Raw genomic sequence first — 21,126 nt, forward strand, 5'->3', positions numbered from 1 at the left:
TCTGCTTCATTCCGTGTCCACGTGCATTCTACATTAAAATGTTAATTTTAATCTTTCATTTTATATATCACATTTAACATTGTCTATAACATACACCGGTGAATATTTTAACATAATATGAAAGTCAAAACAAAACAAATCGAAATGACAATATCAAAATGAAACATTTTGATCGTCCCAAATGTAAGTTCTTTGGCATTTTCATTTCATGAGAACATTTGACATGGATGCATTTTGGGGGAGCATTGCAATCAGGCAGTTCTGAACTATATGCAATTTCCACTGCGGCAGGCCCTACAAGTGGAATTTATATGAGGAGAGGAGGTTTCCATACTGAAGAAAATATTGGCATATAATGTGGAATCCATTCATCTCCCACCTATGTCCTATTGCTTTCCCTTTTGCCTGGATCGTGGATATTTCTGCTTAAAGTGCATTGATGGTCATAAGAGTGACTGTGTCTAAATGTCAGCATCTCTACTCCCTGAGGGGCTGATTCGCCTCTCACTTACACGGAGGTAAATTAAGAATACGTTCTTTGAAGTCCCTGGAGTTACACCAATGTGAGATCAGAATCACACCTTCTGTGTCTTTGAGTCACATCGGCTCGTTTAGGTTTTAGTACAGCAAAGCCGGGGCAGCTATGGGAGAGTGAACTTGATTCTGTCCTGCTTTGTAAAATATCATTAACACTGCCAGGAAAGAGCTAGTCATGGAACTGACTTGCAACCTCACTGAATTCAATGGGAATGACTGGGGTGTAAGGTCTCAGATAGTATTCATAGAATCATAGACATAAAGGGCTGGAAGGGACTTCAAGAGGTCATCTAGTCCAGCCCCCCGTGTCGAAACCATCCCTGACAGGTATTTGTCTAACTTGTTCTTAAAAACCTCCAATGACAGGAAATCCACAGCCTCCCTTGGAAGCCTATTCCAGAGCTTAACTACGCTTACCGTTAGAAAGTTTTCTTAATGTTTAACCTAAATCTTGCTTTCTGCAGATTAAGCCCATTACTTCTTGTCCTACCTTCAGTGGACACGAAGAACAATTAATCACCATCCTCTTTATAACAGCCCTTAACAGATTTGAAGACTGTTATCAGATTGCCCCCTCCGTCTGCTTTTCTCAAGACTAAACATACCCAGTTTTTTTAACTTTTCCTCATAGATCAGGTTTTCTAAACCTTTTATTATTTTTGTTGTCCTCTTCTGGACTCTCTCCAATGTATCCACATCTTTCCTAGCAGCCCAGAGCTAGACACAGCACTCCAGCTGAGATCTCACCAGTGCTGAGTGGAGCCGGACAATTATCTCCCATGATTTACGTACGACGCTCCTGTTAATACACCCAGAATGATATTTGTCTTTTTTGCAACCCATTGTTGGCTTCTATGCAATTTGTAATCTACTGTCTCCCCCAAGCCCTTTTCAGCAGTGCTACCGTCTAGCCAGTTGTTCCCCATTTTGCATCTGTGTACTTGCTTTTTCCTTCCTAAGTGTAATACTTTGCACTTATGTTTACTGAATTTCATCTTGTTGATTTCAGACTAATCATCCAATTTGTCGAGGTAATTTTGAATTCTAATCCTGTCCTCCAAAGTAATTGCAACCCATCCCATCTTGGTATCATCTGCAAATGTTACAAGCATATTCTTCAAGCCATTATCCAAGTCATTAAAGAAAATATTGGCTAGCACAGGTCCTAGGAGGGACCCCTGTGGGATTCCACCAGATTTACCCTCCCAGTATGACAGTGAGCCATTGACAGTTACTCTGTGGCCCTAAACTCTCAGTGCAACTAGACAGGTCTCCAGGTATTTTTTGTATTCAGTGGAGAGCCAGTGCGGAGAAAAGAGCATTGGGTGCTCTTCTGTCCGCACTGGCTCTCCACTGAATACAAAGTCCAACTCAAGCTCTTTGTCCTGATATTCAAAGCCCTCCTTGACAGTGGCCTTAACTAATGGAGCAATCTCCTCTCTCTCTCTCTCTCTCTCTCTCTCTCTCTCTCCATGGCCCTGATTTCCCACGACAGCTACTTTCCATAGAAACCATAAAACTCTTGACTAGTAAGAAAGAAACTCATGATTATGGGAGACACAATTTCCCTAGCTGCTGGACCTAGACTGTGGAACTCATTGCCACAAGAGAAGAGAAAGACTTAACAGCATTCAAAAATAAACACATAACTCTTTTCTTTGATTTAGCTTTCTCTCAGTACGTTCCTCTCTCTCTCACACACACCCACACCCACACCCACACACACTATTCGGTTTTACTCCTGCAGATAAGGCAAAGGAGAGAGAGGTTGTTTTGTTATCTCTTTAACAACAAGGGGGCAGTTAACTACTACTTGTGATGGAAGACATATAGATGAATGGGTAGATAGACAGACAGGCGGATAAAAAATGGCTTGTCCCCTGAATTCTGATCGCCACATTGTTATTGCTGGTGATGGTATAACAAGCCAAACGATCCCAGCTGAGTTTTTTTCAGTTTGCAGGGCTGGCAATTAGAAAAGACTCTTTTGACTTGAGAACTGAGCCAATTGGATCTGATTCACTGAGATAGAATGAGTGAGTGCAGGGGACTGGACTAGAAGACTTCTCAAGGTCCCTTCCAGTCCTGTGATTCTATATGGAACTCCACGGTGTCGCAGTTACAGTCGTGGTTCAGAACATGGCTGCACTTTAAGCAGGGGCTTCAATCTTCCTCTTTTGTGCTTGATCCCACAGTAGAATCAGACAATGCTGATTTCAGGCCTAACTTATAAAGGTTTCCACACTGTGGATCCAACTTTCAAACCTGAGGAAGGCTAAAGTTCAGGACCTCATTCCCTGTTTCAACCAACTATTTCTAAGCCTTCATAGGTTTCGCTAGGTACATCTCAGGTCAGATTACAACAGGATAGGATTCCCGCTCAGTTACGATATATCGAAGACTTCAGGAAATGCATCTGTCCATATCTATCTCCTGGGAGGTCTCGCCCACCTCTAGCAGGTACCCAAGAGGTCTGTCTTCATCTCATGCTTTGGCAACATTTGTATATTCCTAAGCAAATAGAGCTCAAAAAAATCCGGTTCAATTTAAACCAAAATAATTTTTTAATTGTTTTTCATCAAATTAAAAAAAAACCCAAAAAATAAAAAATATTTCCAGCAGGCTGAAACATTTCAAGTTGAACTGAAATGAGTTTTTGTTTTTTTAGGTTTTTCAATTAATTTCAAGTTGACATTTTTGGTTGACTCTAAATGAATTTTTTTGTTGTTGTTGTTGTTCTTCATTTTGATTCAGCCATTTTGGGTGGATTTCACCCTCTTTTTGAGGCATGCATGGGCTTTTTAAAATTGCTCATATTTGAAACCAAAATGATGTTTCGAAACAAAAAGTTAAAACGAAATGTTTCAAAACGAAAAACTTAAAACGTGGATTCGACTCTTTAAAAAAACAAATTTCAACCAAAGCTATTTGTCAAATGTGACCCAGTCTCAAGCCTTAAAAAATGCATTTTTCAACAAAAACTGAATTGAATTTTTTTTTTTTTTTTGCCCACTTCTACAATAAAGTCTCATTGAACTGAATTGAATTGCACCTCTCTTTCCTGGAGATTGAACAGCAGTCACTACAGAAGGGAGGGGATAACCCTGAAGAAGGTATAGATGTAGGGTAAATCTTTGTATGAATTAGGGTGGCCACTCAGGTTCAAAAGTAATTTAGCTAAGCAGACAACCGGGTGCCTAATTAGTTAATTACCCTGGTGCACTGGCATCCCCCCATATGGAATAAACTCTGCAGCAACCTCGCAACCTCTAGGAAATGCACGAAATGCAAAGGATCAGCTGTTCCTTCCTGACAGTCCTTTTAGCAAATTAGTGGGGAAAATTGTGCTTAGCAAATATTCATTAGGGCTTCATTTTCCATTAATCCAAAAGGAAATGTGGAGAGCCTGTGACTTCAATCACGCTGAGGCCCAGGAATTTTAATGAGCTTTAAATGGGCATCTGTCAGAATCCTGACTTCACCGTACTTATCCTGCCAGCCAGGGGAATGAGTAATGGCCAATAAAAGGTGGGAGCGCCTAGGCGAACTCCCCTCCCTAACAGGAAAGGCAAAGTTGTAATTTGCTGTGTTATGACACTATAATTATGCCCTGATGAAGAAAGTGAGAGCATTAAAATCCTTTTCTTTCCCCACTTCGCACTGTGCTCAAGCAATAAATGATAGAAGCCCTGCTTTGCTGGGTCAGATAGGTGTATAGTGGTGGTAAAGGGAGACACAAGGATCTTCCCCCTCACCCTTTGTGTCTTTCTCACAAACAGGATTGAGAGCACAGCTGGGTGCCAGGCGAGCATCCCCAAAAGCATGCAAAGGAATTGGCCCTCCCATACACTGGTTAGCAAAACTGAATTACCGTTGGGGTTAAGGTCAAAAGTATAACTGGGTTCAAATAAGAACTAGATAAGTTCATGGAGGATAGGTCCATCAATGGCTTTAGCCAAGAGGGTCAGGGATGCAACCCCGTGCTCTCGCTGTCCTTAAACCTCTGATTGCCAGAAGCTGGGATTGGACAACAGGAGATGGATCACTCAGTTATTGCCCTGTTATGGTCATTCCCTCTGAAGCACCTGGCATTTGCCACTGTTGGAAGACAGAATACAGGGCTAGATGGACAACTGGTCTGACCCGATATGGCTGTTCTTATGTTCTTAAGAGTAGAACAAGGCGGAAACCGGAAATTCCATTTCATGGAGGAGTTCGGGATTGCAACATTGGTTTTAGTTCCAAATCAGGACGAAACCTGAACATTTCAAAATGATCCACGAAAGAAAATACCAAAATACCAAAATACTCAATTCATTTGAGATCGATTGAAACTTTCCATTTTGACAAAACTGAAATGTCTTGATCGATCCAAAATGAAATTTTCTGTTTCATGTCCATTTTGATTTTTTTAATTCTATCATATAAATTACAATACATTACACAACTTGAAATGAAAAGTGATTTTGAAGAGGAAAATCAAAATGTTTCATTCCCAAAATGTCAAAAACATAAAGTTTCGACACTGTTGGAGCTTTTCCACCCCCACCTCTTCTATTTTTCTGAAACAAAATTTCAGCGAAATCTATGTGATTTTTCAAAGCATTTTCATTTTGACGGAACTGCATTTTCCAATAGAAAACTGCTCTATCACAATTTTCCAAACCAGCTCCAGATTAGAGTCTACTGCATGCTGCAAAAGGCTGCCAGAATTCTTGCTCTAGCATCTATTGCAGCCCCAGGAAGAAAATGGCAGGTCCGTGCCTGGAACCAATGTGTAGAATATGAATTTCTGTATTGGGCAGGGGGTCATTCTTCAGGATGGGTTTCAGGGTTTCAGCTTTGGCCAGGTTCTGTCTGAGTTTGGGCAGAGAGGCAGGTAGCTAAATATAGAGTTCCATGTGTTTGTGTGTCTGTTCCCACTCATCATCACCGATCTCCTCAATAGCTGTTTGAGAAAGATGACTGACCTTCTGCCTATGAACACCAGGGAGGGAGGGGGACCATTCAGAATGGTCCAAAGAGATGGATGCAAGGGGGAGGTAAAACTAAGATTAATGAGAATGAACGAAGCAAAGAAAAATTCTGAACGGAATACCAGGAAAAGCTTCTTTCTTTCCATCTCCATACATGCCGGTCAATCTATCTACCTAGCAATCAGTTCCATGCTAATGCCATGTATTTGATCACCTGGCAGGTTGCTTAGGCTGGCATAGCAAGGACCCCATGGGGTCTCCTGGTCTCCTCCCTTCTCTGGTCATAAGAATCTTGGCTTGGGGTGAGGGGTTTTTTTGGAGGGAGGGTAGGCAGCTGTTGTAAATATCACTTTGGTTATTTGGCGGGTCGGAGCCTGGATTAGCCAAAACACCTGTGGAAGTTGATCCCCACTGCCAGATCCCCTCCGCTGAGGAAGTCTAGTGGCAAGATCTGCCACAGGAAGTGGTGAAAGCCCCCCGTTGCTGAATGTATTTAAAACATAGACTGTACAGAAGTACTGCTAGAGAATATGCTGCTGTGGTGGCTGAGAGGAGAGGCGTGTCCAATCCAGGTACTCTTTATTCAAATCTCCTCCCTTCTTCTCTTTCCCATCTCACCTGCAGGACCAGAGGGCTGTAACCTGTTTATCTACCATCTGCCCCAGGAGTTTGGGGATGCCGAGCTGATGCAGATGTTCCTGCCTTTCGGTAATGTCATCTCCTCGAAAGTGTTTGTGGATCGGGCGACAAACCAAAGTAAATGCTTTGGTGGGTAAAGATAACAAAACAATTAGATTCATCCAGGAAAGGGCTTTCTCTGAACACTTTGCCTTTCGAACTGCTTTCTCTTTGCTTACGTTTTTTGATTTCTCGATTTACTTCTGTCGATACTATTTTCTCCCTTCCCCCTCCCCTTAATCGTCTCATGCTCAGAACTGTGTGCACGGCTCAGAGACAAAGGTTTGGAAGGTGGCTAGCAGGTGGATGCTTCGGCTGCTGGCTACAGGGGAGAAAAATCCCACCCGCTGGATGGGTGGCATCGGAAAAAAAACAAGCGTTTGGAGAGAAGCTGGTGGGGTCGGGGGATGGGTTTGTGGCAGCAGGGTTGGTCGGGGGCGAAAGTACAGTGCCTTACGGGGAGGAAAATCAGGCACTGGGGGGGAAAGAAAGGTTCTTTGGGCCAGATCCCCAGCTGGTGTAATGCATTAGATTGCAGGGGAGCCATGCTTATTTCTCTCAGCTAAAGATCTGACCTTCTGAGTGTAAGCCACTAAGAGAGGTCTGCTTCAGGGCCCTGCCAGCAGGCAGACATGTGATATCTGTGTTTGAATTCTCTACAGGATCTCCCCTCCCCATTTCAAATTCTTATCATGCTGCTGTAAATGTCACACTCCAGTGCTGTTGTGGGGCAGAGAGGAACCCTGTCCACGTTCATCCATGTACCTCTCCTGACCAGTTCCCCTCCCTCCAAACCGCAGTTTCCTGGGCTGGTGGGTGTCTCTCGGGATTCTCTCTGATGTCCCTGCGCTCACCACAGGGATCTGCCATGTGGTTCCCTGCCGTCCCTTGCTCTTTGCACACATGCCCTTTGAGAGGTGCAGTGGGGCAACCTATTTTTTTTAATTGCCCTGACTCAGAGGAATCTCTGCCTGCTGCTGGTCTGGAGGCAGCTTCTGGGGGATCCCTCCACATGTCAGACTTTTATTTTCTTTTGGTTTTGATGCTGCTGTCAATCTCCACACCATGCCTCCCTTGCCCGTTCCCTCCCTTGTCTCCTCCACCTTTCCCCCTCAGACAACCCTGCCAACATCTCTTGGCCGGTTTCCCACTGGAAATCAGCGCCGTGCTGATAGCAGTCAGCTGGCTTGGACTGACTAGCTCCCAGGAGTTCGTGGCCCCAACACCCGCTGGTCTATACAGTACTTCCTGTCCATCCAGAGAGCATCTGAATGCGATTTGGACAGACCACTGAGCGCCTCATAATGGGAGGGAACACAGTGTTCGTCTCAGTCAGCAATTGTTAGCTTCACGCCCTTCTGCTCTCATGAACTCTTGGGCACGGAGCGTGGAGGGGCCCAGTCTGAGGATTCGTCTTGGGGGATTTCAAATAAGCATTACACTTGTGACTCAGTCCCAGTTCCTTCTCGTTTTACAGCCCCAGTGGTGTCCTGCCCAAATGGGAGGACCAGCCTACTTCTAGGTGTCAAAGATAGATAACGCGCTGATGGTATCCATAGCGTGGGACAGTCAAGTTGGAGCTTCTGGCAGTGAAATGGCTCTTCTATATAGAGAAATAATGGACCAGGTTCTCCTCTTATTGACAGAGGTGTAAAGCAGAGGGAACTCAGTTGATGTTAATGGAGGTGTGGCAGTGGAGTAAGTGAGATGAGAATCAGGCCCAGTGAGGTGGGAGGATCATCTGGGGGCTAGAGTGCAGGGTTCAGATTTCTCTCTGTTCTCGTCTCATCTCTAACCAGTCCTGGCCTTGTGATTTAGTCACTAATCTGTAACATGGGGATAGTCACACACACCTAGCTCATGTGCCGGTATTCACTGATATTTACACAGTGCTTGGAGATCCCTGGATGAAAAAGATGATAGCTGCAATGTAATAGGAGGAGAATGCAAATATTTATTTACTGTATGTTATAGAGAGGATGAAACCTAAAACCACAACCCACTTAGCAATCCACTGGTGCAGTTACCACCAAAATACATGTGGGTAACGAGGTTCTCCCAGCCTCTAAGTAAAAAGGTTCCACTCAGGTGTTTAGTTCCCAAGTCCAGCAAAAAACAAGGAGCGAAGCTTGGTAACTTCATTTAGGCTCTCAGGACCTGATTCTCAGCTCCAGACAATGCTGAGGCCCTTGGCATAAGTTAGAAGATGCTCTCTGAATGAAGCTTGGCTGTCTAGGTAGCCAAGAGGGGCCATTCTAGTAGCCAGTGATAGCCAAAACAGAGGGATTTTCACCATTCCCTGGGCCTTGCCCCTTAGCCCCAGAACTAGGGGTATGGTAGCAGCATACGGCAGTTGCATTTGGTCTGTACCACACGAGGTTCCCCCCTACATATTGGGAATTCCCAGCTTGCCAAATCTGCCAGTTTTACAGCAATGCAAAAGTACAGCGAATCAGGTCCTCAGTCTATTTGCTGCTTTCAGTGGACCTAGAACTGGACCATGTTTTTCATTCAACATCTTTTTTTTCAACAGAACATTGCTTTTCCGACAGGAAATGTCCAATTTTGACTATATTTGATTGAAAAATTCTTGGTTTTCTGACAGAACATTTCACTTTTCAGATACCAAAAAGAAAAGCAAAACAAATCAACGTATGCATTTTGGTTTGTTTATTTTTTCCAACAAAAGCCCAAAAGCTTTTGTTGAAAAAAATTCATCTAAGTGTTGTCATGGGAACAAAACCCACTTCCCAAACAGCTCTGCTTAGCTAGCGCTTACTTACTGGGAGCTGGCCCTTTTGCCATTTTTACATATGGTGAGTACACAGCAAGTTACCAAGCCTTTTTTCCTTTAATTCCCCCTCTTATGGCCCTTGGGGGAGGAAAGACACCCTGCCCGGTCTCCTGAAACCACCTGCAGTGATGGAGAAAATCTTCTTAGCCACCCGAGACACAGTGAATTAGGCCCGTAGCAAACCTTTGGTCTTTACCTTTTGGGACTGAAAGTTTTGAATTCTCCAACTTGTTCCCTAGAGCAGCTGAAGGCAGTTGCATTATCTGATTTGTCCAGTGATGACAGTGCAGGGTGTGCAGGGTACTTTTGTGCATGTCATGAAGAACAGGGCATCAGTTGCCACCCTTTCTGCTGATTTCCTGGCCTAGCACCCACACGAGAGAGAGAGAGCAAGAAAACAATGTGCTGCCTTTATAGTCATGCTCAAAAAAGAGCAGGTTATGGTCTTGAGGCTTATCACATTCACCATTCAGAAAAGGCCTCTAAATTTAACAGCACATCTAGGTAATGAGGGATATAGGAAACAATAGCAACCATGCCTGGGCTGTTCAGACTCCACCGCTGCTGCAGGCTTCATGCAGGCCAAGTTTTTTTGGTTTTGGTTTTTGGTTCTTCTTGCTACAGCCAGCTCTGGAGGCCAGAGGTCACCATACTAAGGAGAGGGATAGGTTTACCTTAAAGTTATACACACATACAGGGCACTTTCATTTAGAGGTTTTTAAGGTCAGGCTTGACAAAGCCCTGGCTGGGATGATTTAGTTGGGGATTGGTCCTGCTTTGAGCAGGGGGTTGGACTAGATGACCTCCTGAAGTCCCTTCCAACCCTGATATTCTATGATTCTATGATTACAGCCCAACTGCATGAAAGACTCAACAACCACATCCCAGATCCCAGTGCTGTACCCATAGGACATGATATCAGGGCAGTTTACTTGGAAAGCTAGTAATGAAAATTTGCCTTAGATCATCTACACTGATCCTTTTGATAATATGTGAATACAACGTGTTGAAAGAGAGCAACAAAATAAACCTGCATAGGTACACCTGGATGAAAGAGGCAATGTGGAGAAACATGTCTGGAGCCAAGTTGTCAGCCCACTAACATTTGTGAGGTGGGTAGTGATAAAGAGGGGTGTACAGCAGCGAATGTTACCAAGATGGTAAATCAGGCACTAACTGGAAAGGGATTTCTTTGATTTCCTCTTTTGCTGTAAGCGGGAGAAAGAATGTTAATCTTTTGTGGGAGCCAGTGGTACGCAGGTGGGGAAAACTGCAGCATGAAGAGTGCTGGTCAGTAACAGTTGTGAGTTGCCTTGGCGCATGGTGATAAATACCTAGTACCCGCCACGCTGTCCTTGCAAGATGGAGAATTTGCTTTTGTGCTTATAGCATTGCCAAACCTGGTGATTTAATTGTGAGTCTCAGAATATTGGGTGCTTTTCTTAAAGTTCCAGCTCCTGGAGGCATGTGATTAGGAATGTCTCCACTTTCTTTTTTTTAAAGTAAGTTTTTGTCCTCATGGTTGCAGAGAAAAGCTTGCAAACATGACCACAGCAGACGTAATAAAAAAAGAATTCATAAGTTATTTTTAAAAGTATCATGATTTTAAGCCAACCTCTTGATTTTTGAATGTTTGCGGTTGGCAGTGCTGCTGGTCTCTGATTTGCAGTTTGTTGTTATGCAGATATGGGAGTAGTGAATATTTAGATACGATAATTAGAAATGGTTGAAAAATGACAATTATTTTGCACTGAATTTTTTTTGTTTTTTATACTTCCTGAGACTTTTTTTTTTTACTTTTTCATAAAACAAAAAATAAAACATTTTTGGTTTTCAAAAACTGTTTCCAGTAAAACAAAAGAAAGAAAGAAATATATTAGTATTTAAAAAATCTTTTTTGGGTTAAATAAAATTTTGGTTTTTGGTAAACATCTTTGATTTTTTTATGCCAAAAACTGATTTTTTTTTAATAATAATAAATAGAGATATCCTATCTCCTAGAACTGGAAGGGACCTTGAAATGTCATTGAGTCCAGCCCCCTGCCTTCACCAGCAGGACCAAGTACTGATTTTGCCCCAGAATCCCCCCTCAAGGATGGAACTCACAATCCTGGGTTTAGGAGGCCAATTCTCAAACCACTGAGCTATCCCTCTCCCCAAAATCAAACTGAAAAATTAACATTTCCATTGAATTTGCATGCTGCTATGTTGATTTATCTCCATAGCTCAGCGACGCCCACTCCATGTCCCGTTTTTACAAGCCATAGAGTGGCTGTGCAGAGGGTTAACTTTATAGTTCAGGATGCTATGCCTAGCACTCAACGTTTCACCCACAGTATCCATCTGCATTAGATTGCAGTAGCTTTGTGCTTTTTACCGTGCACCATGCAAAAACAGGCCTGCTCAAATCTCAGTGGTGTTTTTCCCGCAGGACTCCAGAGTTCTATATGGGATCATTCATCCATCCCTTTTTACCTTGCCCCTCCATACTTCTTATGGTGCAACGGACAAGAAGAGACCTTTCCCTGTGAATGAAGAGGTTCTCATATCTCCACTTATAATAAAATATGATTCTGCTGGGACCAGATCAAATAAATAATAATAAATACTCAGGTTTCAGAGTAGCAGCCGTGTTAGTCTGTATCCGCAAAAAGAAGAACAGGAGTACTTGTGGCACCTTAGAGACTAACAAATTTATTAGAGCATAAGCTTTCGTGGACTACAGCCCACTTCTTCGGATGCATCCGAAGAAGTGGGCTGTAGTCCACGAAAGCTTATGCTCTAATAAATTTGTTAGTCTCTAAGGTGCCACAAGTACTCCTGTTCTTCTTTTTTAATAAATACTCAGTGCTTATATGACAAAAATGTCATTCCTCTCAATCTGGTCAAAAAAATTGAAATTGAGACCAATGGTTTTTTTTTAAATTTTGCGTGAAAAAAATGTCCTGCTTAACCAGTTTATAGAATGGTTACATTTACCAAAAAACCAAAATTTTGATTAAAATTTTTATGACAAGTTTAAAAAAAAATCACAATATTTTTTTCATTTCTCAACCAGTTCTAGTTATTGTTGCTGTAAGATCATTCAGTATTTTTCACAAGGTTTGGCATAGAAGAGGCAAATCTGTCATCATCTCTATGATTATTATATGTATGTTGCACTATAAAGATGCGCAGTGATGTGCAGGACATAAATGAACTGAACAAAGAGCAGACATCCTGCCCCGAGTAGCTTAGAACTTCACAGAGCACTGCGCAGCATGAGGGATATAAGGTGGGAGCGGATCCCCGTGATGGCTGAAATGCTTCATGCAACATTTGAGACATCAGGAGCTTCTTCTTTTTTCAAGGGCAATTGGTGAAAATTAGTTGAGAGGCTGAGCCGAGTGTTAGATGTGGGCTGGCAGAAGGGACAATGTTGGGAATAGGGAGAGGAGACAAAGTGAGAAGCAGGGAACATTTATCAAACAAGTGAAATGCATCTTAGAAGATCAGAGGTGAGTCAAGATTTGTTCAGCCCATTGGATCTTTTCCTAAAAGCTGTGCGTTCGTTCAAAGAAGAATTAATTCAGGGAAGTCCTACAGCTTGTGTTATAGAAAAGGTCAGACTAGATGATCACAGTGGACCCTTCTGGTCTTATACTCTATGAATAAGAAACCCTAGACAGCACTTTACATCTTTTTCATAGATTCACTGAAGCTAGACATTGACGCCCTTAGGTTGCCTCACCTGTCACCCAGGGGAGCCAGTGCACAAGTGTACATTCTTCAGTACTTAGGCCTGAATGCACAAAAGGAGTTAGGTGCCTACGTCCTTGTTTTAGGCACCTAGGTACCAATTTCAGGACCATGGTAGTGCACAAAACTCCCACTGAAATCCTGTAGGAGCCTAAACTCAATTGCCTAAACTCAACTACGTTTTTGCAGTAAAAGTTCCCTAGGCACCTTTCTGCTTGTGAGCATGCACACAGCAGCATCCTTGTCGCTATCCAGGGGCCTAACTCCCACCTAAGAGCAATTCACAAACCAGGGGAAATAGACGTTCAGCTGCCTCCCAGGTCGGGCCCCTCAGGTGAGGTCACACAAAACAGCTGGGGCGAATTACAGGGGAAGGAGGAGGACTTCCCTTATCTAAACTTCCCTTTAAGGTGACCAGATGTCCCAATTTTATAAGGACGGTCCCGATTGTTGGGTCTTTTTCTTATATAGGCTCCTATTACCCCCCACCCCCATCCCCGTCCTGATTTTTTACACTTGCTGGCTGGTCACCCTACTTCTCTTATAAAGTTTGCAGATGATACCAGGCAGGGAGGGGTTGCAAGTGCTTTGGAGGACAGGATTAGAACTCAAAATGATCTTGACAACCTGGAGAAATGGTCTGAAATAAATAGGAGGAATTCAATTAGGACAAATGCAAAGTACTCCACTTAGGAAGGAACAATCAATTGCACAAATACAAAATGGGCAATGACTGCCTAGGGAGGAGTACTGCAGAAGAGGATCAGGGGGGTCATAGTGGATCAGACTAAATGAGTCAAGAGTATGACATTGTTTCAAAAAATGCAAACATCATTCTGGGCTCTATTCGCAGGAGTGTTGTAAGCAAGACACAAGGAGTAATTCTTCCACTCTACGCCACGCTGATAAACCCTCATCTGGAGTATTGTGTCCACTTCTGGGCACCACACTTTGGAAAAGATGTGCACAAATTGAAGACCAGAGGAGAGCAACAAAAATGATTAAAGATCTAAATTGAAAAAATTGGGGTTTTTTTTTTTAGTCTGGAGACGAGAAGACTGAGGGGGGCATGATAACAGTCTTCAAGTATGTAAAAGGCTGTTATAAAGAGGAGTGTGATAAATTGTTCTTCTTATCCACTGAGCACAGGACAAGAAGTAATAGACTTAAATTGCAGCAAGGGAGATTTAGGTTAGACATGAGGAAAAACTTCCTAACTGTCAGGGTGGTTAAACGCTGGAACAAATTACCTAGGGGAGGTTGTGGAATCTCCATCATTGGAGGTTTTAAAGAACAGGTTAGACAAACACCTGTCAGGGATGATCTAGATCTTATTTAGTCCTGCCTCAGAGCAGGGAACTGGATTAGATGACCTACTGAGGTCACTTCCAATCCTACATTTCTATAACATTTAGCCTAGGGGTTAGTTTACTCACTTAGGATGTGAAAGACCCCCTGGTTCAAATCCCCCGCTCCACCTAAGCAGGAAGAAGGGATTTGAACAGGGATCTGCTATATTTCAGGTGAGTGCCTAGCCCTGAGCTATTGGATATTCTCTCCTGATGAAGCTCTTCCATTGTGGATAAATAGAGTCATTGGAGCAGTGGGGGAAAGGATGCTGGATCTCTCACATCAATATGCATTTTAATACAGCTACATGTAAATGTATACATCGAGGAACAAAGACGGTAGGCCACACTTACAGGTTGGGGACTCTATCCTGGGAAGCAGTGACTCTGAAAAAGCTTTGGGGGTCATCTCATGGAGTGTAAGGCCAGAAGGGACCAGCAGCTCACCGAGTGTGACCTCTTGCATATCACAGGCCACCAACCCCACCCGGCACCCACGCACTAAATCCAACAACCAAAGGTGGCTAATCAGTCATGGTGGACAATCAGTTGAACATGAGCTTCCGGGGTGATGCTACGGGCAAAAAAGGGCTAATGCAATCCATGGATGTTTAAAGAGGGAAATCTCAAGTAGAAGTAGAGAGGTTATTTTACCTCTGTACGTGGCACTTGTGCGACCACTGCTGGAATCCTGTGTCCAGCTCTGGTGCCCACAATTCAAGAAGAATGTTGATAAATTATAAGGGGGTAGCCGTGTTAGTCTGTATCTACAAAAACAACAAGGAGTCTGGTGGCACCTTAAAGACTAACAGATTTATTTGGGCATAAGCTTTCGTGAGTAAAAACCTCACTTCTGAGGTTTTTACTCACGAAAGCTTATGCCCAAATAAATCTGTTAGTCTTTAAGGTGCCACCAGACTCCTTGTTGTTTTTGTTGATAAATTGGAGAGGTTCAGAGAAGAGCCACAAGAATGATTAAAGGATTGAAAAACAAACCTTTATAGTGATAGACTCATAGAATCATAGAATATCAGGGTTGGAAGAGACCTCAGGAGGTCATCTAGTCCAACCCCCTGCTGAAAGCAGGACCAATTCCCAAATAATCATCTCAGCGAGGGCTTTGTCAAGCTAGGCCTTAAAAACCTCCAAGGAAGGAGATTCCACCACCTCCCTAGGGAACCCATTCCAGTGCTTCACCACCCTCCTAGTGAAATAGTGTTTCCTAATATCCAACCTAGACCACCCCCACTGCAACTTGAGACCATTGCTCCTTGTTCTGTCATCTGCCACCACTGAGAACAGCCGAGCTCCATTCTCTTTGGAACCCCCCTTCAGGTAGGTGAAAGCAGCTATCAAATCCCCCCTCATTCTTCTCTTCTGGAGACTAAACAATCCCAGTTCCCTCAGCCTCTCCTCATAACTCGTGCTCCAGCCCCCTAATCATTTTTGTTGCCCTTCGCTGGACTCTTTCCAATTTTTCCACATCCTTCTTGTAGTGTGGGGCCCAAAACTGGACACAGTACTCCAGATGAGGCTTCACCAATGTCGAATAAAGGGGAACGATCACATTCCTCGATCTGCTGGCAATGCCCCTACTTATACAGCCCAAAATGCCGTTAGCCTTCTTGGCAACAAGAGCACACTGTCGACTCATATCCAGCTTCTCGTCCACTGTGATCCCTCGGTCCTTTTCTGCAGTACTACTACCTAGCCATTTGGTCCCTAGTCTGTAGCAGTGTATGGGATTCTTCCATCCTAAGTGCAGGACTCTGCACTTGTCCTTGTTGAACCTCATCTGGGCTTTTTTGGCCCAATCCTCTAATTTGTCTAGGTCCCTCTGTATCTGATCCCTGCCCTCCAGTGTATCTACCACGCCTCCCAGTTTAGTGTCATCTGCAAACTTGCTGAGAGTGCAGTCCACACCATCCTTCAGATCATTAATAAAGATATTAAACAAAACCGGCCCCAGGACCAACCCTTGGGGCACTCCGCTTGAAATCTGCTGCCAACTAGACATGGAGCCATTGATCACTACCCATTGAGCCCAACTATCTAGCCAGCTTTCTATCCACCTTAAAGTCCATTCATCCAGCCCATACTTCTTTAACTTGGCAGGAAGAATACTGTGGGAGACCGTATCAAAAGCTCAGTCAATTCAGCTTAAGAGAAGGGTAAGGGGTGACTTATTACAATCTATAAGTACCTACATGGGAAACAAATATTAGATAATGGGCATGTCAGGCTACCAGAGAAAGGTATTACATGATCCAGTGGCTGGAAGTTGAAGCTAGACAAATTCAAACAAAATAAGCAGGGCCGGCTCCAGCTTTTTTGCTGCCCCAAGCAGCAAAAAAAAAAAATCTTGATTGAGCTGCCGCCGAACTACCACCGAAGACTGAAGGGGGCCGATTGAGCTGCCGCCAAAGTGCCGACGACGACAACCCGAACGTGCCGCCCCAACAACGGACGGACTGCCGCTCCTTTCTATTGGCTGCCCCAAGCACCTGCTTCCTTCGCTGGAACCGGCCCTGGAAATAAGGTGTCAGTTTTTTGACAGTGAGAGTAATTAACAGTTTACCAAGAGTCTTGATGGGTTTTCTGTCACTGGGAATTTTTAAAATTAAGATTGGACGTTTTTCTAAAAGATCTGCTCTAGGAATGTTTTTTCAGGGAAGTTCTATGGCCTGTGTTCTTCAGGAGGTTGGACTAGATGATCACAATTGGCCATTCTAGCCTTGGAATCTCTCAGTGTGGGTGAGTGTTCTAACCACCAGGTCATTCTCATGTTTGTGCTGCCTTTCTCCCGCACTCTCCCTCAAGGAGTCATTTGGGCTAGAGAGAGAGAGAGCTCACAAATGTGAGAATGACCCTGCAGCCAATGGTAATTAGACCATTCTCCAGGATGTGGGAGGTCCACGAAGCAGCCCCCTTGCTCCAATGACTCTTTAATAATTTATCCATGCAGTTTCAACAGGAGTGGTTGAGGGAGTCCCTTATCAGAATATCCCAGCGCCCAGTGGTTAGGGCAGTCACCTGAGTAGTAGCAGAGCCCAGTTCAAATCCCTTCTCCCTCTCAGGTGGAGGGAGGACTTGAACCAGGGGTCTTCCACATCCCTGGTGAATGCCCTACACACTGGGCTAAAAGTTTTGGGGGTGGTCCCCAGTGGCTTCCTGCAAAATTGGCATAGGCTGCTAACTCTAAAGAAGGTTCACTGCTAGGAATCACAAGCAGAGCTAGGCATTCCCACTGCCTACTTTAGTGGCTCCCTGCCTAGCATGTTGGTATTTTCTGTGAATCTCATTCTAAGGCACTTGTCTCTCCCCAGCCATTGCTGGGTAGGGAACTCTGGCTTTGTGAATCACAAGTGATTTCCCAGGCGTCCAAAATTTAGGCATTGTGACGCTCAGCGTAACTCAGAACGCCTAAATCCTTTTATGCATTCAGGCCTTAGTCCAGTCAAATGTGTCCGTTCTCAAGCGACGGGTGCGGGGACCTCTACTGCTTTCCCTAGGAGGTAGGTAGGGATCATTAAATAGAGCAAGACGGATGCCCCATCACAAAAAGCTTGCAGTCTAGCAAGAGAACGGATAGTTCGGTGCTTAGCATGCTGCTCTGGGACTCAGGTGAGTTGGGTTCAATGACCTTTTCTGCCAAAGACACTGTGTGCTTCCTGGAGCAATTCATTCAGGGCTGGATTCATAAAGGGATTTAGGCATGTCAGTGCCTAACTCCTGGGCATTCTGATGCCTATTGAATTCAGAGCCCTGAGTTTGGTGGCCAGGCTCCCCACACAGCCCAGGGGGAGAGTTAGGTGCCTAAGGGTATGTCTGCACTTTGAGCTGGGAGTGTAATTCCCAGGTTGAGGAGACATACCCGGGCTAGCTCTGATCAAGGCAGCGTGCTAAAAATAGACTGCAGCTGTGGCAATGGGAGGCCTGTGCGTGGGCCAGTAACCCCTGCCACGGCTCCACTCTAGTGTTAGCACTCTAGCTCGATCAGAGCTAATGCGGGTATGTCTCCTTCTGGGAATTAACTCCACAGTTCAAAGTGTAGACGTACCCGAAAAAAGGGATTCTCAGAAGGCAGAAAGCCGAGCAGGGAACTCCCTAAGGATATGTCTATTCCAGGGATTGGTCACCTTTGGCACACAGCCGGGCCGGTTTGTTTACCTGCCGCGTCCACAGGTTTGGCCGATCATGGCTCCCACTGGCCACGGTTCGCCGCTCCAGGCCAATGGGGCCGAGGGATGTGCTGGCCGCCGCTTCCCGCAGCCCCCATTAACCTGGAGTGGCAAACTGCGGCCAGTGGGAGCCGCGATCGGCCAAACCGACGGACGCAGCAGGTAAACAAACCGACCCGGCCCGCCAGGGTGCTTACCCTGGCAGGCCACGTGCCAAAGGTTGCCGATGCCTGGTGTATTCTGTAGTTAGACACCTGCGGCTGGCCCATGCCAGCTGACTTGGGCTCGCGGGGCTCAGACTAAGGGGCTGCTCAATTGCTGTGTAGCCATTTGGGCTCAGACTAGAGCCTGGGCTCTAGGATCCTGCAAGGTGGGAGAGTCCCAGAGCTCAGGCTACAACGAAACAGCCCCTTGGCCCGAGCCCCTTAGTCCGAGTGACCTGGCATAGGCCAGCCCCGGGGTCTAACTGCAGAGTAGATATACCCTAAGCTAGCAAGGAGTGAGGTGCAGAGGAAAGGCCCAGATTTCCAAGGGTATTTTGGTGCCAAATTCCCACTGGTCTGGGCTTCGAGGCACCTGATGGGCCAGAGGGAGGCACCTATCTCTGCTCAAGACTCTCAGCCCTGAACCCTCTCCTGGCATTAGGTGCCTGAGCCAGGTCAGCCCTTGCTTATGAAAAACCAGAGAAAGAGAGAGAGGCCCACCCCACAGCACCTCAGAGCACACTTACGGGATCAGGCCCTGCTGCGGAGATAGGCAGGGAAATGCCTAGTGTGAGAATCCCTCTGGGGCTTCAGCTTGAGCACGGGCTCTGAGGAGCTCGTTAGCAGTGGGGTGGCATCAGGATTTAGGCAGCTTTGCACGTGCCCAGTGGTGGAAACGGAGGCAGGTCCTGGGTTAGGCAGCAGCTGAGCAGAGGTTTTGAGATTGACACTGGACGTGGGTGCTGGATTTAGGCACCTAAAGTCACGGTTAGGTGCGTGAATCCCTTTGTGAATCTGGCCCTTAGTTTCTCTGTGCCTCAGTTCTCCATCCTTAAGATAGGGATAATAGCATAGTACTACCTCACAAGGGGGTTGTGCGGATAAATACAAGACTCTCATACTGTGGTAATGGGGAGCCACATTACTACTGATAGAAGGCATGAGCAATAGAGCTCAGGTAGGGGAAGTTGGGGAGAGACTATAGGTTATAAAAAAAGTGGGACAGTATTACAAAGGAGCAGCGTCATTGAGGACGCAAGGCCAATCGTAGGTAAGGAGATGAGCTTCTGAAGGCAGTAAGGGAAGGAGGGTTGACAGGAATGAGAGGAGATAGCAGTAAATGCTGAGAAATGCTATGGATGATGATAGTCAATTAGAAGCCTTCAGCTTTCTGTCTGTCTTGCCCCGCACATCCAGGCCATGTCCTGCCATTTTCCCCTCCATTACATTTCTAAGATCTGGTCCTTTCTTTCTGTTCAGGCATCTGAGGGTATCTAGGTCCAGACCTCATTAACTTCCCTCTGGAGCATTGCAGTCTGCTCCTCAATATCTACATCTCTCCCAGCTCCTGTCCACACAACACTCAGCTGTGAGGGCCTACCTTTCGCCCGTTGCCATCACTACATCAGCCTCAATTTGAGTCTCTCCAGCGGCTCTGTGTTTTCCATCTGATCAAGCTCAAGGGTTTTTACTTTGCCTGAAAGGCCCTTCACAGTTCTGCCCTTCCTACTGACCCATCTCTGTCTCCTGTCGCATCATTCCCCCCACCCAACAGCAGCCTCCAGCCACCACCTGTCTTCTTCTTTTACAGTCACCTTCAAGCTTCATGCTTTTCCCCATGCTGCTTTTTACTCATGGAACACCATTCAAAACTAGGCACTGGCCTTTCCATTCTTAAGATCCATGTCCACTGTGATGCCTATAAAAAATTGGCCAATTATTGATATGTAGACTCAGGGGCACACAGGGTGTGTTGATATTTATTTCCTTATTTTGATATACACCTCTACCCCGATATAACGCTGTCCTCGGGAGCCCAAAAATCTTATCGCGTTATAGGTGAAACTGCGTCATATCGAATTTTGATCCACTGGAGTGCGCCCCCCACACACACCCCCAGAGCGCTGCTTTACCGCATTATATCCGAATTCGTGTTATATCAGGTCACGTTATATCGGGGTATAGGTGTATGTATGTATGTGTGGCGGGGGAGAGTTTATATAAAGAGATGCTGTATGTTGGTATATACAGTAGTACATGCTGGCCCAACTCAAAAAGTTCATTCCAATTCCAAAGATATTATTGGTTCTAGTGGTAATTCCCCATTTTAGGTATATGGAATATTTAAGGATGCCCAATGTGTGTGTATATTATAATGATTAATATAGATAGCACCTCCACCAGTAAATGGTGCTATATCATGATTTTACTATTAAGCTGTAGTCTTGTATGTTATTATTTTTGTTGATCAGATCTTGGGGGTAAGCAGGAAGTTCAGTCTTGCCTTTATATACTGGAGTTGGTCCTTGCAGTGTCCCCATAAATCCCTGTGATTTTACAAGCGAGTATTACAACTGGTGGCAGTGGCTTCCAGATGTCAAAAACACTTTTGCTTGAGAAGGAATTTACCAGTCATGCAGATGAGACAGGAATCTGTGAGCACTTGACAGACTTTAAGCAATCGCTCTCTGTGAATAAAATGGACTATGAGGAAGCATCACAGTACCTGGCTTTGAATGATTATGATGCCAAAGCATTTTACTAGCAGCTTCCTAGCACAGATTGTGGGTCATATACACAGTTGCGCAAACACTTGTATGACTGCTATGAGATGGGATTGGCCTTTTGAAATACCGGAAGGAATGGCAAGCCAGGAGGTGGATGGAAGGG

General features: G+C 44.9%; 1 protein-coding gene across 11 annotated transcripts in view; it reads left to right on the top strand.

Moving 5' to 3' along the window:
- CELF4 (CUGBP Elav-like family member 4) overlaps positions 1-21,126 on the top strand; it is an 861,689-nt gene that overhangs the window by 778,951 nt on the left and 61,612 nt on the right. For 7 of the 11 annotated variants that reach the window (XR_008445494.1, XM_054032838.1, XM_054032839.1 and 4 more), the window contains exon 11: positions 6,138-6,281. Coding sequence is in view for 10 of the 11 variants with exons in the window: in XM_054032838.1 (XP_053888813.1) it covers positions 6,138-6,281 (144 nt within the window). In the remaining variant the exon portion in view is untranslated. The remainder of the gene's footprint in view (positions 1-6,137; positions 6,282-21,126) is intronic. The other 4 variants (XM_054032844.1, XM_054032845.1, XM_054032847.1 and 1 more) reach the window with 1 other exon arrangement.

Source organism: Malaclemys terrapin, chromosome 6 (genome assembly GCF_027887155.1).
Source record: "Malaclemys terrapin pileata isolate rMalTer1 chromosome 6, rMalTer1.hap1, whole genome shotgun sequence".
Taxonomy (NCBI): Eukaryota; Metazoa; Chordata; order Testudines; family Emydidae; genus Malaclemys; species Malaclemys terrapin.